At 40.0% G+C, this 15,805-nt stretch overlaps 1 protein-coding gene across 4 annotated transcripts in view; it reads left to right on the forward strand.

The window, feature by feature from the left end:
* arid4b (AT-rich interaction domain 4B) overlaps nt 1-15,805 on the forward strand; it is a 42,869-nt gene that overhangs the window by 12,616 nt on the left and 14,448 nt on the right. For all 4 annotated transcript variants that reach the window (XM_044214537.1, XM_044214538.1, XM_044214539.1 and 1 more), the window contains exons 3-10: nt 162-272; nt 4,341-4,406; nt 4,724-4,814; nt 6,403-6,482; nt 6,853-6,944; nt 9,633-9,774; nt 11,062-11,141; nt 15,458-15,534. In XM_044214537.1, the coding sequence (XP_044070472.1) occupies nt 162-272; nt 4,341-4,406; nt 4,724-4,814; nt 6,403-6,482; nt 6,853-6,944; nt 9,633-9,774; nt 11,062-11,141; nt 15,458-15,534 (739 nt within the window). The remainder of the gene's footprint in view (nt 1-161; nt 273-4,340; nt 4,407-4,723; nt 4,815-6,402; nt 6,483-6,852; nt 6,945-9,632; nt 9,775-11,061; nt 11,142-15,457; nt 15,535-15,805) is intronic.

Here is a 15,805-nt window from a genome sequence, read left to right on the forward strand (position 1 = left end):
GAAACACTGAGCTGGGTGGGTTTTGCGTAGCTGGCCTGGACTATGTGAAGCTTGCATGCGTGTCCTCCTGCCTTAACTTTGAGAATACACCTGTGTCAGTAAGCTATATATAAAAAAGGCTTTGAATTCACTGGTTTCTTGTTTTTTTTTTATTTCCTCAGACTCTGGAGGAGCCCCCCTACTTGACAGTAGGGACGGATGTGAGTGCCAAGTACCGAGGGGCTTTCTGTGAAGCCAAGATTAAGACTGCCAAGAGGCTAGTCAAGGCCAAGGTAAGTCACATTTCAAAGTGCTCATGATCCAAAATTAAAAATTTATTGTCTGTCTGTGTTGTGTGTGAAGTGGAATGCAGCAGGGCTAGGGGCTCTTGTCTTTGTGTGAAAGGGCTACAATCAAGATCACACAGCTCAGCTTTAATGTACATCCAGCGGTTAGATTGGAGATGGCCATTTTTATAAGACGTTCCTTTAGAGACCGGGTTGTTGGGATGATTAGAAGGTCTTCATATTAGATTGATTTTTGAGCAAGTGCATTTAAATTATTCTCTTGTCTGATGTTGCCAAAAATCTAGCTGTGTTGCTTACATCCTTGAGCTCTACCGCCTGGTTTAGGAAGTTAGTACTGCTCATACAGTTGAAACGCTGATCAGGGCCCCAGTTGTGACAGATGCAGGCTCTGGCCTAGCTCACCAGGTACCCATCGCGTCCTCAGGCATCCCTCTCCCCCACGGCTTCCACGTTTTGTGGTGGGGGCGGTGCGGCTGCTATTTTCCCATTGGTTTTATGCCTTGCTGATGAAGGCATTGCATGATGCACGTAGTACAGTATCTCATTTCCCAGTGGGGCTGCAGAATCTGGATAATACAATAGAGACAGATCGCTTGTCTCTCGTTCTGCTAGAGTGTGTGGGAGGAACAAAGATTGGATGCTGGCTTTTTCACTGTGTCAATGCACTGTAGTTCCCCCTGTAGAGACAAAAGAGCAGCGATGTTCAGTCATTCTAGTACACCAACTGAAATCAGCAAATGACGTGCTTTTTTGTCTCATGGACAGGGACAAACAACATGACAAAGTAGACCATGTGATGTTCTTAGTTTAAATATTGTGTGCTAAAATGAAGCTAATAGGACAGTCTCAGCTCATAAATTAATTACCATACTAATTGGCTGAGTGTGGGGTTTGTTTTTGGGTAGCTATAATGTGAATGTGAGCTCTGTTACACAAACGTTGAAACATGGCAATTATTCAGTGGTTGTTGTGAGTCTGAATGACTTTAATGAATTCCTCTTTAGCTCTTTGGTACATTAATCTCTGTCTGCTTGTTTAACAAAGTCGATGGTTGCAGCATATGGTGCTGGTGTCTTGTGAGTGATTTTAAAACCCAGTGAAAGATCTGTGTGACATTCTTATTTATGATGATGATCTGTAATAGAAGACCTGTAAAAAGTCAATAAGCACCATGTCAGTATCACTCACTGTGACATGTTCAAGCACACATATGATTAGTCAGGACTAACCCTACGAAACAGTAACAAGTACTGTGTGTGTGTGTCAAAATGGGTGCTGCATGGCAGAGTCAATGTGCTACGTGTCATAGTACATTTTCTAGTAAAAGATTTCACTGCAGAATGCAAATAAAAGAATATCTTGAATGGGGGGGAAAAATACATCCACTTTTTTCAAAAGCAGATCTCTACTTATGAAATGTATAAGCCTGTATGGCCTAATATTCTAGTATTTGTGGAGAGCAGATCGGCACCAATTCCCTCTCTTGAAGCATTTGCCAATCAGTGAAGCTCACCACGCGACCACTCATGCTGAGAGAAAACCCAACAAATAACAACTAAATCGGAATTTGTTCAAATTCATTTGAATGGAACCCACAAAGCCCACTAGTAAACTAAAATTACGTATTAAAATTGAGTTGGTCGGTCAATTTGTGATGGCTCTACTGCCTTACTAGGTGACTTCAGATTTGTCGTTGTTGTTACAATAGGCAGTTGCGTTTTCCAAAAGGCAGCAAAAAGCTGCATCTTTCATCCCAAATTTTCTGTGGTGTTAAATCCAAAGTACTTCCACATGTTACTTTTCAGATGGTTTAACGTAATTCTAATACGTTCAGCATGGCACGCTAATTTCCTCCATTTTGTGTTTATATATTTTAAGAGAAGAATTGCAGAGTTTACTGAAAGAGGGCAACAGGACATGCAATAGATCCGAGTGAGTGTATTTTACAAACGCCCCTACTGGAGTAAAAGGCATGGCATGTTTCAGTTATACCCTGTGAAGTTTACATTTTGTCAGATTATTACAAAAGGAATATTTAATTTTTTCCCCCACATACAGTTGTTCAAAATTTTGAATAAAAAGTGATAGGCTTACTCCTGTTTGCTTTAAAGTAAATGTGATGAATTAAATTTTGCCCTTTAGTTGCATTATACTGTGTGGCACAAAGCACTAATTAGAGGCAGCATTAATGCAAACAAATTCAATGGAAAGACGTGTACGTAGGTGAAGAGATGCAGATTTACAAGGACACAAATTGCAAAGATGCATACGCTGGAGTAAAATATGCACCTTTTTTTTTTTTTTTTTTTTACAAGGACACGGCACATTGATCAACATCACTGTAAATGTGTCATTGCCATTTGATGTCCCATGGCCACATATTACATTATCAAAAAAATGACATTATATTTTTATCATTCAAATAACAATGAAGTACACAACATGTAAAATCGGTAATGTAATATGAAAAGACAGGAGCAGAAAGGAGAGAGATGGTTTGGAGAAAAATAAGTGAAACAACTGGAGTTGCTGTTTTATCTGAGCCGTCACACTTACAGTCCTAGCTTGTTGCTAGCTGGGTATCATGTCCTTTTTGCCGTTTATGACCAAGTCTTTCATTTTCAAATTGGACACATGCTCACAAACTATTTTGAATTTTGTAACATCCAGCAACTCAGTAACATTTTTAGGCTTATTGGGAGAAAGAATCTTGTAATAATGGACTGAGAGCTCCCGATAAACCTATTAACATCACATACATTTGCTGGACTGAGCCTCTGTTTTATCAGAAATATGGTTTCATATCTTGTGCCAATATTTGTTGTTACGTCTTAAGTGGTTGTAGAGTTTGTGTATACAGTTACAGCCCTCGTTCGAACCGTGCAGAAACCAAACTCACAGTTAGGAGGTTGTCAGGATGGTCGGGTGTTACTGACGCTCTCTAGCTGAGGCTTTGGACAGTGAGAAACCCTCCCTCTGTCTGTGGAGAGCACCTGTGAAGACAGGGATTCCTTTATTCCACCAGGCAGGAATGTTATTATCTCCATAACTGATGAAATGCTGCCTCAGGAAGATTTTTATTCCTTTCTGTTCCCTCTTCTTTTATGACCAGACCATCTTGAATTATGTTTTTGTTTCATTCATTGTCTTAATCCTGCCTTCACAGCGAGACTTTGATTGCCTGATTTCCTTTCTGCTCTTGTTATATTTGAAACTGACGCGAGAGAGCATTGTTTTAATTCGTTACCTTGTTTTCTGAGACTGTGCTTAACATCTTTTTCTTTCTTTTCTTCACCTTTGTATGGCATTTGATTCTAAACTATTACAGTCAATAAAAGTTAAGCCAGTTGTCCATTATAAGTATTTTACTATTTTACTAGCACATGCTGTCAAAAATGACTTTAATTTCCCTCACGAAACTGAGGAGGAAGCACTTGAGCATTTTGATATATAAACTAGGGAGGGGCATTTGTAATCCTAAACAGATTCTGTGCTTCTGGCTGCTTCGACACCTTTCACTTGTGCTCCTTGGAAAATATGTGACAGTAAATGGCTCCAAGTGTGTGCGTGTGCCTGCCTGTGGTCTTCTCAGTGTTGCCAGGTCGCCATGCAGATGTACGATTACCACAGCGTGATCAGATTATTATCTACTGTGGCTCACTTTTTGGGGGGGGGGGTTGCAGTTAATGTAGCCCCTTACATTCACAACAGATATCCACCACAGTTGGCGGCAACAGATTAGACACAGTTGCCAATTATGGGTCAGTCACTCAACGATGCCAGAAATATTAAATACTCACACACACGCTGCTTGCCTAATGACACCAAGAAGTCTTTACTCGCATGTTATCTCAAACCTGTCCCGCTGCCAAGCATGGCATGAAGGAGTCCATCATTGTAATCAGTCTATCACAGTTATAAAGTCCAGCAGAGTTGGTAGGGACATGCTGCCTCTGTGAAGTGAAGATTGATGTGACCCGGTCAGACGTTTGGGGAATTGTTTGTTTATCCTCGCTACTGATTCTGCTCCCCTGTTGCCTCCCCCTTCCCCAGGTGACCTTTAAACCAGATCTGTCCACGGCTGAGGTTCATGATGAAAACATCAAAGGGCCTCTAAAGGTAAGGCACAAAAGCTGGGGGAGACTCATGTTGTCCCACAGTCAGCTGGGAACACTGTCATAACACACATATTGTCTTTAATTAACCTTGATTACTTTTGCTTTTTTGGCTAAGACTATAAGACCATAGTGAATGCAAAAAAAAAAAAAAAGCACAAGAGAATTGTTCAATGAAGCATTTGCTTTGTAATTTAATTTCAGTCAATTATGATTCTTGTAGCAGCAATATGGTTGATTCATTACTTTTAAACACATCATTAGATTTATCATTAGTAGCATATTAGGATGCCAAATAACAGCCGTGTATCCCTCCCACAGGTGGGTGCTGTTGTAGAGGTGAAGAATCAGGATGGAGTTTACCAGGAGGCCACAATAAATAAACTGACCGATGCTAGTATATATACTGTTGGTAAGTCAAACTGTCTGCTTTCCCTCCTCACTCAAAGACTTGCACTCTCTCCCTACAGCTAGCTTGTAAAAAACATGTTTGTGTACAATGAAAATTCCAGAGGGTTTTCAGGGTTTGTATTTTCCTTCCCTAAGCATGTATTGTATTTAAAGTTGTTACATGAGCCACCTTCAATCAATTCCTAAGAAATGGTGAAGATTTCTCACAGTGCTGCAGGAATGCTGGAAAGTTGCTATACCTTACATGCTCAGATTATTCAAATCTCCATTACAATCCAAACCATTACTGAAGAAAATCATATAAACTGTGGGCAAACTGCACATACATTATATGGCAATGTAAATATATTCCAAAACAGTGTCCAGTCTGAAGCAACTAATGTGGCAAGAAGTAATAGACAGAATAAACTCATAAAACCTTTTAATAAAATAATAAGTGATGAGCTAGAAAATACTATAAAGTATCAGTCTCGGTGAACAACAAAATTTTATTGTATTTTTTTTAAAGAATTTTAGTCTTAGGTAGCTTTAGAGGCTGTTGAGCTAGATTATGCTATGCTGAGTCAACAATGACATATTATACAACTTAATGTAACAAGTAAGCAGTGTTGGTAAATGCTGCATGCAGGGCTGCAAGTAAAGATAACTTTTATTATCAATTTAATCTGCCTTTTTTATTTTTTTATTTTCAAATAATGATCAACAGTCCAAAACCCAAAGATATTGAATTTACAATTGCATAAAACAGAGAAAAGCAGTAACTTCTCACATTTGAGAAGCTGGAACCATCAATTTCTTTTAGAAATTTTGCTTGCAATTTGTAACTGCAAGTCTGTCAAGAATACACAGTTACTAGTGTTTGATAATCCAGAGTACACAGAGTATAGACTGCTGCTCAGATCTGTAGTCTCTCAACAGCTGCTCGTTGCTTAAGAGTACCCATGGGGGTTTTCCCTATCTCGAAACACTCGTCTTGGCACACTTACATTCTTTTCATTCATCAATGAGAAAACAAAATCACTGTCACAAGAGTCACTGTTGAAGTTACCTCAATTGTTTTCCCCTCATTGTTGTCACCAAGTACAACTTCAGCAATGAATAATGGAATTTAACGATTGCCACATCTGGGTTTATTATTATTATTATTATTTTGGGAGCGATGTGGCTGTTGAAAGTGAAAAGAAGGTGCCTTGAGTTCTTTAATATGATATATATTATTATTATATTTAGTGTTATTTGATATGGATGCTTATTGTAGGAGTCTATGGAGATTTAATATCAGTTAATACATAAATAAAATCAGTAAATCCTACCCATGTCTCCTTTATTTTACCATTTACTCCATTCAGTCTAGCAGAGTCCTTGAAGCCCTAATAAAGCTTTGAGCTGATAGTTACTGTGTCACTGCCTGCTGGAGGATCTAGCTAAGCCTTAAAAGACGAGGATCTTTTTTTTTTTAAGATATCACAAATCAAGCAGACATTTTGTAACTGAGATAGGAGTTTATTTGTGCTTAAGTGTGTGTTTGTGTGTGTTAGTGGACTCCTGGCCTACATACAGCAGCCTAATAGTTTCTCTCATCTCTGCAGTGTTTGACGATGGCGATGAGAAGACCCTGAGGCGCTCCTCTCTCTGCCTGAAAGGAGCACGTCACTTTGCAGAGAGCGAGGCAAGTATCGTGCTGTCCTGCAGTCTTATACCAGCCTCAGCTTTCAGCTTTCTAGGGAAACAACTAATTTTATAGTTTTCCCTTCTTTTTTTTCACTGTCACCAACAGCCTCACATCTCTACTCACAGTGCTGAAATTAAGATGTTGCTTATGAATGGTCCCATATTGGCATTTAGAAGTTCAGCTGTGAAATATTTCCAGGAAACGTAATCTGATATCACAGCAAAGTGGCCAAATGTAAACTGTGTCTGTAGTGCTGGGTAAATCCCTCCATTTATAATTGATGAAATCCCATGAAGAGAATTTCTTCCAATTTATTGTGTGAGAAGGTGGCACTGAGGCTCTTTGCTGTTGTTTGTCTCCTCTGCAGACGCTCGACAGACTCCCTCTCACCAACCCCGAACACTTCGGCACACCTGTCATCGGCAAGAAGGGAAACCGCGGCCGACGATCAAACCCAATGTGAGTATCATCCTCCATCTCTGTACATCCTGCGGGGCTCATATCAAACCTAATATATCAGAGCTCTGTGATGCTGGTGGGGAAGGATTTTCTGTACCAATCCGCAGTCATCAGCAACAGGCTCCCCCATTCGAAGTTCGCTGACAGCAGCTGAAATGAAAGATTTACTCTCATCTCCATCCCCTCATAAACAGCCCCCGAGGCCTGGAAGAGGAGAGCCTACTTGCCTCCTCCAGCTCCTTAATCACGCCGGGCTCCTGTGCATGCATGCATGCTGGAGAGGCGGTGTGAGCGCGGCGTGGTCCTGCTGAATTATTTTTTTTTGTTCCTCCTTTGACTCATATGTTCCAGTGGGTGTTTTATGCTCTGATGTACCTATTCCTGGGAGATTGCAGAGTTTTCATCAGGGAATAGGAACTGCTGAGGGCTTTTTTGGCGCTGGATATAAATGTGGCTCCTCTATATTATAAAGAGGACACTCTGCTACGTAATCTAATTTTCTGATACCACTTGCTAATGGCACTCAGAGAAAAGTCAATATTACTCTAAACATTGATGCAATATTAACTTGGAACGGTCCCAGCTCCACATTAGCACCTTGGACCTGTTGTCTTCCTGTGCACTTAAAGTGTCTTAACTCTTGAAATCATGGATTGACAATACAGTAAAATCGAAAACAGCTACATTGCTTGTTTTAAGAGACTGTGTAATGTCTTCTGTTGATTTTATAGTTCAGCATTTTGGGCCATGCGCTTATTTGCGTTCTTGCTAGGAGTTACATTAGAAGATTGATACCTCTCTCTATGTCTGTAGGCTAAATATGAAGCTAGAGCCAGCAGGTGATTAGCTTAGCTTAGCATTAAGACTGCAAACAGGGAAAATAGCTGGCTCTGTCCAATAGTTAAAAAAAAAAATAAAAAAATCAACTGACCATTACCTCTAAATCTCACCAATTGACACGTTATATCTTGTTTGTTTAATTGTGAAGTTTCCACGGAACCAGCAGAAAGTTACTCCAGGAAGTAACTGCTCCCGGCCAAGAAATAGTCGGATAACCCCCAGTAGAACCACAATGTGCCGTTTTTGTATGGATTAAAGAAATGATATGTGATGTGTTAATTAGTGAGCTTTACAGGTGATGGTCAGCAGATATTTTACCTTTGGACAGAGCCAGTCTAGCAGTTTCCTTCTGTTTCTAGTCTCTGTGCTAAGCTAAGCTAACCGGCTGCTGGCTCCAACTTCATATTTAGCATACAATTGAAAGAGTGGTATTGATCTTCTCACCTAACTTGCGGCAAGCATATTTCCCAAAATGTCTATTCCTTTAAATTAGTGTGTTAACAATAGTCATTCCCTGCCACAATAGTCATTATATGTGGAACAAACTCTTTCCTACATGAATTGCAGTCTCTCCTTCATTGAGTACCTAGTGTGCTTTGATTCACAGCTTAGTTGTTGTTGTTGTTGTAGTAGTAGTAGCAGCCTGGCTGATTTACTGCTCTTGAGTCGTGCCAGACTCTGTGTGTGTGTGTGTGTGTGTGTGCGCGTGTGTATATGTACATAGAGTTGTGCTCAGAGCAGGCCAAGTGAGGCATAAAAAGAAGACGGAGGATCTGTTTGCCTGCTGGTGCTGCTTGCATGATCACTCAGAGACATGGCTGCCTGTCTGCTGGCCGCAGTCAGGGCGTCAGACAGCAGAGACTGAGCCGGCTCGTCAATACACTGATCCTAATGAGTGAGCTCATCAGTAGAGCGCTGTGCTACATAATGATAAGACTAGAAATTTTGTGGAGGGTTTTGCTATGGATTGTTAGATGGAGCCTTTTTGATGTTTTCTAGCTGAACAGCAGTTAAATGAAGATGATTGGTTGGCAGAAATCCTCTGCCTGCCTGTTTTGAGAGAGACCAGCACATGCTATTTTATTTTCCTAACTCGTTTATATATGACATGGATTTAATGTGAAATGCCAATATCTTTGTGGCTCTATGAGCAACCAGGATGTTTTTCTTTTTTTATACAGCAATGCTACACTTCTGTGTAAACATAAGTTGACAGCACTTTTCTCACTTTCAGTGTTAAATCTGATGTGTTTCTGGGACAGCAACCAGTCCCCATTGTTGGGGAACATAATTTGATGACATGCAAGAGTTTACAGCATATGGAGGCTGGCACAACTTCGTGTGCATCCAGCAACTATGAATTGAGTCATCCAATGTCATACATTATTCTGAATTAGAGAAGTTGTGTATATTTAGTAGGGTTGCAATTATTTTCTCAATTAATCGTTTAGTCTGAAAAAAATGTCAGAAAATAGTGACAAATGCTATTACAATTTCCTGAAGCCCAAGGTCATCAAATTTCTTGTTTTGCCTGACCAGCAGAGCAAAACCTCACATAAGACAAAAGAAAAGCAGCAAATCCTCATAATTGAGAAGCTGGAACTATGGAATGGTTGGCATTTTTGCTTGAAAAATGACTTAATTCATTATCAAAATACTTGTTCCAGCTCTAATTTTAAGACAACCTTTACATGGTAGTAGTTTACCGCACTGTCTAAGTTGTGTATAAACTGAACTGAATTTACCAGGTGTGATGAATGTAAAAGAATGTATTCGTTAACATCTACATGCTCACTGTATCTTTTTGTAAAGTGCAGTCCGTTGAGAAACTGTCCCTTTCTCTCACAGTCAAGAAGAAGAATTGTCTTCATCCTCTAGTGAAGAAGAGGAGAGCGATCAGCGGCAGAATGAGGATCTATTCGGCAAAGTGGTCTGTGTGGAGGGGGTCGCCACCGGGGACAAAAAGAAGACCACGTGGTATCCTGCTCTGGTGAGCTCATAGTCTCCCTTCCTTTACTGCTCTCAGCTCCATCACTGTGAACAAACAGGGACCACTGCTGCTGTTCTTCCAGTACACTCACAGCATTGTGCCATGTCATCTAAACGCCTGCTTGTGTAACCTCAGCACTCAGCAGGATTATATTATTGCGTTAGAATTCACCCACCATGAAATGTTGGAAATATGCATGTTTTTGCCGTTGCATAGCTGATTTCTATAAATAAAACTTTTTGCAGTAGCTGCCTGGCTTCTGTAGTTTGAAGAATTTCAGAAAGCAAAACAGCTCAGCTCTTATTTTGGAGGAAAAAGATATGACTTGTTCTCCCTGATGTGTGCAACAATGCATCACAAACACTGGGTTGATGTTTTCAGTCTTTTCCAGTCCATTTCTTTTCACCTACCCTTAACTCTCAGCCACCGTTAGCACACAATGAAATGGTGACAGGCGTTGTTTGTTTATGTAAGTGTTACAAGTAGAACTGGGAGAATGGGAGAGGGTGGGGAAAGCTATCCCTTTAACTGTGTAGTCAGCAGGGCCCCGCCTCCAGGGTTTGTTGTTCTTGGCCTGCTGTTGACTGAGCTCCATGCTGCCTCCCTGTGACAGCCCAGAGAAGTACATTACACAGCAGCCTATCCTTGTTTACACTGTGACCGTATGGCAGAGGGGTGGAGTAGTACACTGGTACATGTCAACAGTTGATACATGGCTGTCGCCTGGTAAAATAAAAGTTAAAAGAAACAGGTCTGCATGTACGAGCTGGTAGCTTTCATTTGCACATTTGCAGCGCAGCATATGTCGCAGAGAGGGAAATGGTATCAGAGAGAAAAACACGAGCCACGGTGTTCTAGTGAAAGCATCCACCCTGCAAGCGTGCATGTGTGTGTGCTGTAAATACAGAGAGAGCAAGAGGGAGCAAGCACCAGAGTCCTGGTGGAAATCAAATCTCCATAACGGCAGTGCTGCCTCCTCTAGGTTAGACTCTGGCACTAGAACAACTCCCACTGTTGTGCTCCTCAACTCCAGTAAACAGCAGCAGCACATGCTGGGAGTGGGCGCGCACCCCTTACACATTGCTCTTCATCTCACTCGCTTGTTTGTCTTTGTTTCGTAGATAGCATATTTTGTAATCCATCAGCGTGGCCTTTTGCTGAAACTACTTTAGTCATTGACTCGTACTCTGACACCCCCCTCCCCTCCTCCACTTTACTGTCTCACACTAGCACACACACTACCACCTCATCTGACCTCATGACTGTCTCTTGTATCTGTGCAACAAGGTCATCTCCCCGGACTGCCATGAAGACGTGACTATGAAGAAGGACAACATCTTCGTCCGCTCTTTCAAGGATGGAAAATTGTGAGTCATTACTAATGTGTAGTAGGATTGCACTAATGATTATCAGTAGATTATTTGACATTTTCATTATCAATTAATACATTGAGAATGTTTTTAACTAATTATGTAATCAATCAAGTCTAGCAGAAGTTAACATAGCACAAAGTTAGGCCGTAGATTGCTTACTGATTAGTGATGTTAGCCAAAAAACTATGGGGTATTCAATTCACGTTAAGGGAAAACCAAGCAGTCTTTTGAGAAGCTGTGGCAAGCAAATTATCGGCATTTTCACTTAAGAAATTAACTTAAAGTGTTTTTAATGGGATACATGTGCAGTGAACCTTTGCACATGCACCTCTTTTTATATTAACAAATATTTGCAAACATTTCAGATAATATTGTCGCCTCTTTTGTGCTTTTTCTTACCCTTTATATATTTATTTTTATTGTAATATGGTTTGAACTTCCCACTCATGACAGATCTAACGTATTATCACATTATTTGAGGGAGCTCTGTCAGATGACATTTCTACCTCTTGACTAGTTCATTTAATTAAAAAGAAGAAAGAATTAAAATGTCCATGATACATTGTTTGTAGCTTTAGAATATAACCTCAGATTTTGCGATCTCCCAACATGAGTTAAGACACTGTGTGCCTTCCCTGGTAGTGCTGCGTTGTGTTATTTTGTTTGTCCTAAGGCTGTAAGTTACTGGTGGGCTAAGGTAGTGCAGCTTCCCTGCAGCTTGCCCTCGGCGTGGAACGACACAGCCAGATAGTTTTGTCTGTGGCAAAGAGAGGAATAAGACCTTTCAGGTGTCTTCACTCAGCTGGTGGCTTGTTACTGCAGTCTGTCTGTAAGTGGGTAGAAACAAAGCCCACACTCAACATAAATTAATCTGGTGTTTGCTCGCTGTTCCAAAGTCGATTTTTCTATCTATTTGAATTCCACTGATGGCAGAACAGCCTTGAGTCTGCATTCCTTAATAGATATCCTGTGTAACTCATCAGCATGACCCTTAATCTGCAGCTGAAGATATATTTGCGGCCATGGAAGTGTGAAAAGTCCCTCTTATCACTTGTATTTGGCTAATAGTCAGGTGAAGGGTAGATGTGATGAGAGGGATAAGATATGGGATGATAAATCAGAGGAGAACTGGAAGTCATATACTTATGAAGTATTTCCTGTCTGTGCATGGCACCCTATGATGACTTTTGTTGCAAATTAACTCGCACTGTAGCAGTTTTTCCTTTCTCTTCTGTAGCAATTTGATTTCACTCATTGAAATCAGCAGTTGCAAGAAACAACAATAATGTAAGAAGTCGGAAAATCTATATCATTGTTAATGAGATTTTCGGGTTTGTTTCCCTCCTATCCTTTTGCTTTTATGTGGATGGAATAACAAAGATGAAAAGTGCACATCATTACAGTTACACAAGTGTGATGTGATCATCAGGCATGTCTCTTTGTTATGTTACAGTTTGATCTATCACAGGTTTTGCACAGAGGAAAGTTTATACATTTTCTAAAACAGAACAAAGCTTTTTAACAGAAATGACCACATATAATCATTGCTGAGATCTTGCCGTATGATGAAATGTGAACATTTTCCTATGCTTCAACACCAATTTCACTCTGCTACACCATTTCGTTTAGCCCTTTTTGCGTATACTGTATACTGTTTTCAAGTGCTTTTCCTTTCTTTCACAACACACACACTCCGCTTGTCATTGTTTGTTATTGTACTTTTTATTGTTTATGTCAGCCTCTTTTCGTCTATTCTTACTGGGTTATTCTAACTTGCTGCTCCCTGTGTGATTTGTTTTTCGAAGAGGGGTCACATCCATAAAGCCATGTGACCTCTCCTGTGCAGCGCCGGGGTCAGTGTGTTTGCTTTCCTCTGGAGAGTTTGGTATTGTTAGTGGTAACCATTCAACGTGCCTTTCAAAAACAATGGCTTTGGAAAACTTTTTTTTTTTTTTTTTCAAGGGAAAGCAAGGTCACATCCAGAGGGGAGACAGGAGTTTTCAGGAAGTGGTCAATCTTATTTAGCCAGATCGGGTTACCATAGTAACAATGAAAACAGAAGCCTTTTATATTCTTTCATGTTTGGCTGGCTTGCAAACGTCTGTTTGTGCAATTGACATATACAGAAAAAGACAGTTTAGTCACTGTGAGTAGGTTTTTAACTAAATTAAAGTAAATTAAGTAAATTGAATATCTTAGGTAAGTCTGTTGGGAGGAAAAAAACAAGGTATTTGAAGAAAAGTGGAAAGGTTTTTCACAATTCTCATTTACACATTTTACACACAAAACGATCAATCAGTCACATAATCTGCAGATTAAGCTATAATGCCCAATAATCGTTAATTGCAGCCCTAGTCCTGTTAGACATGTACTGTACATATGTATATATAAATATGTATTGATAGTTTTTTTAATTATTTACATACATTTTTTAATTTATTCAGGTCTCCCTTGAAAATTAGATCTCAATCTAAATGGGACTTACCTGATTTAATAAAGGTTATACATATATCATGACAAGAAGAAGCTGGGCTGGAAGTATAAATTGTAAATACTGTAAACCGTAATGTGTATGTGTTAGCTAAAGCTCCTTTAGTTTAGCAAATTCAATCATTTGCTTGCTTTACATTAGCCAGGAAGCAGTGATGTGGAGCAGTTTTAGCTATATTGACATTAGGACACCAGATTTTAAATAAATAAACTAAAGGGTTAAGTGTATTCAGGATGGGTGTCTGGCAGCACCACTTCAGAATCAGAATCAGAAATACTTTATTGATCCCCTAGGGGAAACTCTTTTGCCACAGCAGCTCACTGTCACGTCAGTGCACACAGGAATAGAAGTACTAAGCAAAAAATATAATACACTATAATACAGGTCAGAAAATAAATTACGAACCAAATGGGTATAAGTATAAAATTAAAATAAGTGTGAAGTACAAAGTGGGTTTACCAGTTGATGATAATAATACGGTATAAAGTAATAGTGCATGAACTGTTAAGTGTAGCTTATTAAGATTATAATGAGATGGAGGATATTGCACAGCAGTAACAGAGGTATGAATAAATATCAATAAATAGGGAATTTTAAACTGAAAAGAGTATATTGCACAGGAGTATGTATTCAATGCGTGGACTTTATTTTCAGCCATGCTAGCTAGGTATGGTATGTTGGTCCAACACTCTCAGACTGAAATACCTCAACACAGACATTCATGGTCCCCAGAGGATGAATCTTACTGACTTTGGTGATCTCTTCACTTTTCATCTAGCTGCACCATGAGGTTGACATTTGTGGTTCAGAGTGAAATATCTCGACAACTATTGGATGGTTTGTCATGAAATGTGCTACATATATTCAGTGTGAGAATAAATTCTAATGACTTCTGACTTTTTTATGTCATCATCAGGCCAAAATTTCCTTTTGTCCAATACTTTGGTTTATGACCAAATACCCGCAAAACTAATGACATTCCCGTCAGTCACAGCTGTTCTTTTTGTTTAGTGCCAATTAGCAAATTTTAGCATGCTAACACGCTAAACTAAGACAGTGAACATGGTAAACATTTACACCTGCTAATACCTGCTAAACATGAGCATGTTAGCATGCTGGTGTTAGAGCTCATGGCTGAAAACTCTTAGCATTGTTTATCTATTTAGATAGTCTCAATGAAAAATAATCTTTGCACATTTGTATGCAGATGTGGGTGAACCAATGCCATTCTAATAACCTACCCAATACAATTTATAAAAAAGATTATCTGCAGGACATGTCATTAAACCAAGGTGTCGCAATATACTTTTTTCACTCCATGACAAATTTTGTGATTGGATCAGCTCAGCTGCCTACAGATACCACAGCAAATAGTCTCTCTGGCACACTCGCCAAGTCTCTGACTGCTTTCAGCTTACAAGCTCCACTGATCCATCTCTCTGCCAAATCACCAACACTTTGCCCAGCTGCTGTAGCGATGTTGTAAGAAAGTGGGCTGTGATTGCAGTCATGTCTGCTCAGGTTTTGAGGTTGTTATTGTTGCTATAATGTAAAAACTTGCAGTATTCCCCCTGCCAGTGTTTTAATGAACAAGACTTTAGGGTGGCTACTCTTCGCTGCTTCACACTTCATTTTTATAGTCATGCATTTGTTTCGGGAAAACAAAAATCTGCCTGGATTTTGATTGGCTTACTACTTACTTGGTTGGCTTTACTTAGAGTCACATCGTAGAGTTGAACCTTGATGTAGGAACACTCAGTACCATCCACACTACGTCACTTCTGTGCACATATTAATCAGAGTTGCTGTGTTTTTGCAGTTACACGGTGCTGCGGAAGGACGTCCGCGAGATGAACAGCGACTGTCCTCCAAAAGCCGACGCAGGGCTCAAACCAGGTGAGTTTAAAGTAAAGCTTCAAGAGTTAAATCTCACAGAACTAGTGCATAGCGGGTGTCGAGTCCCCGACATCTGTGGGCTGGTCTGTGTGTTGACACACTTGGCAGAAAACGCTCACAGAGCGGGTTGCAGCGAGACACACTAAAGAAAGATACGTTTTGTTTTTGTTCTGGGGAATGCAGCGGTGGAGAGCTCCTGTCACTGTCGAGTCTATTTTTATATGAAGTCCTCACCAGGCTTTTCATATGGTGCCCCCGTTTTTCTGCTGCA

The sequence above is a fragment of the Siniperca chuatsi genome, linkage group LG11 (assembly GCF_020085105.1).
Source record: "Siniperca chuatsi isolate FFG_IHB_CAS linkage group LG11, ASM2008510v1, whole genome shotgun sequence".
In the NCBI taxonomy this organism is placed as follows: Eukaryota; Metazoa; Chordata; class Actinopteri; order Centrarchiformes; family Sinipercidae; genus Siniperca; species Siniperca chuatsi.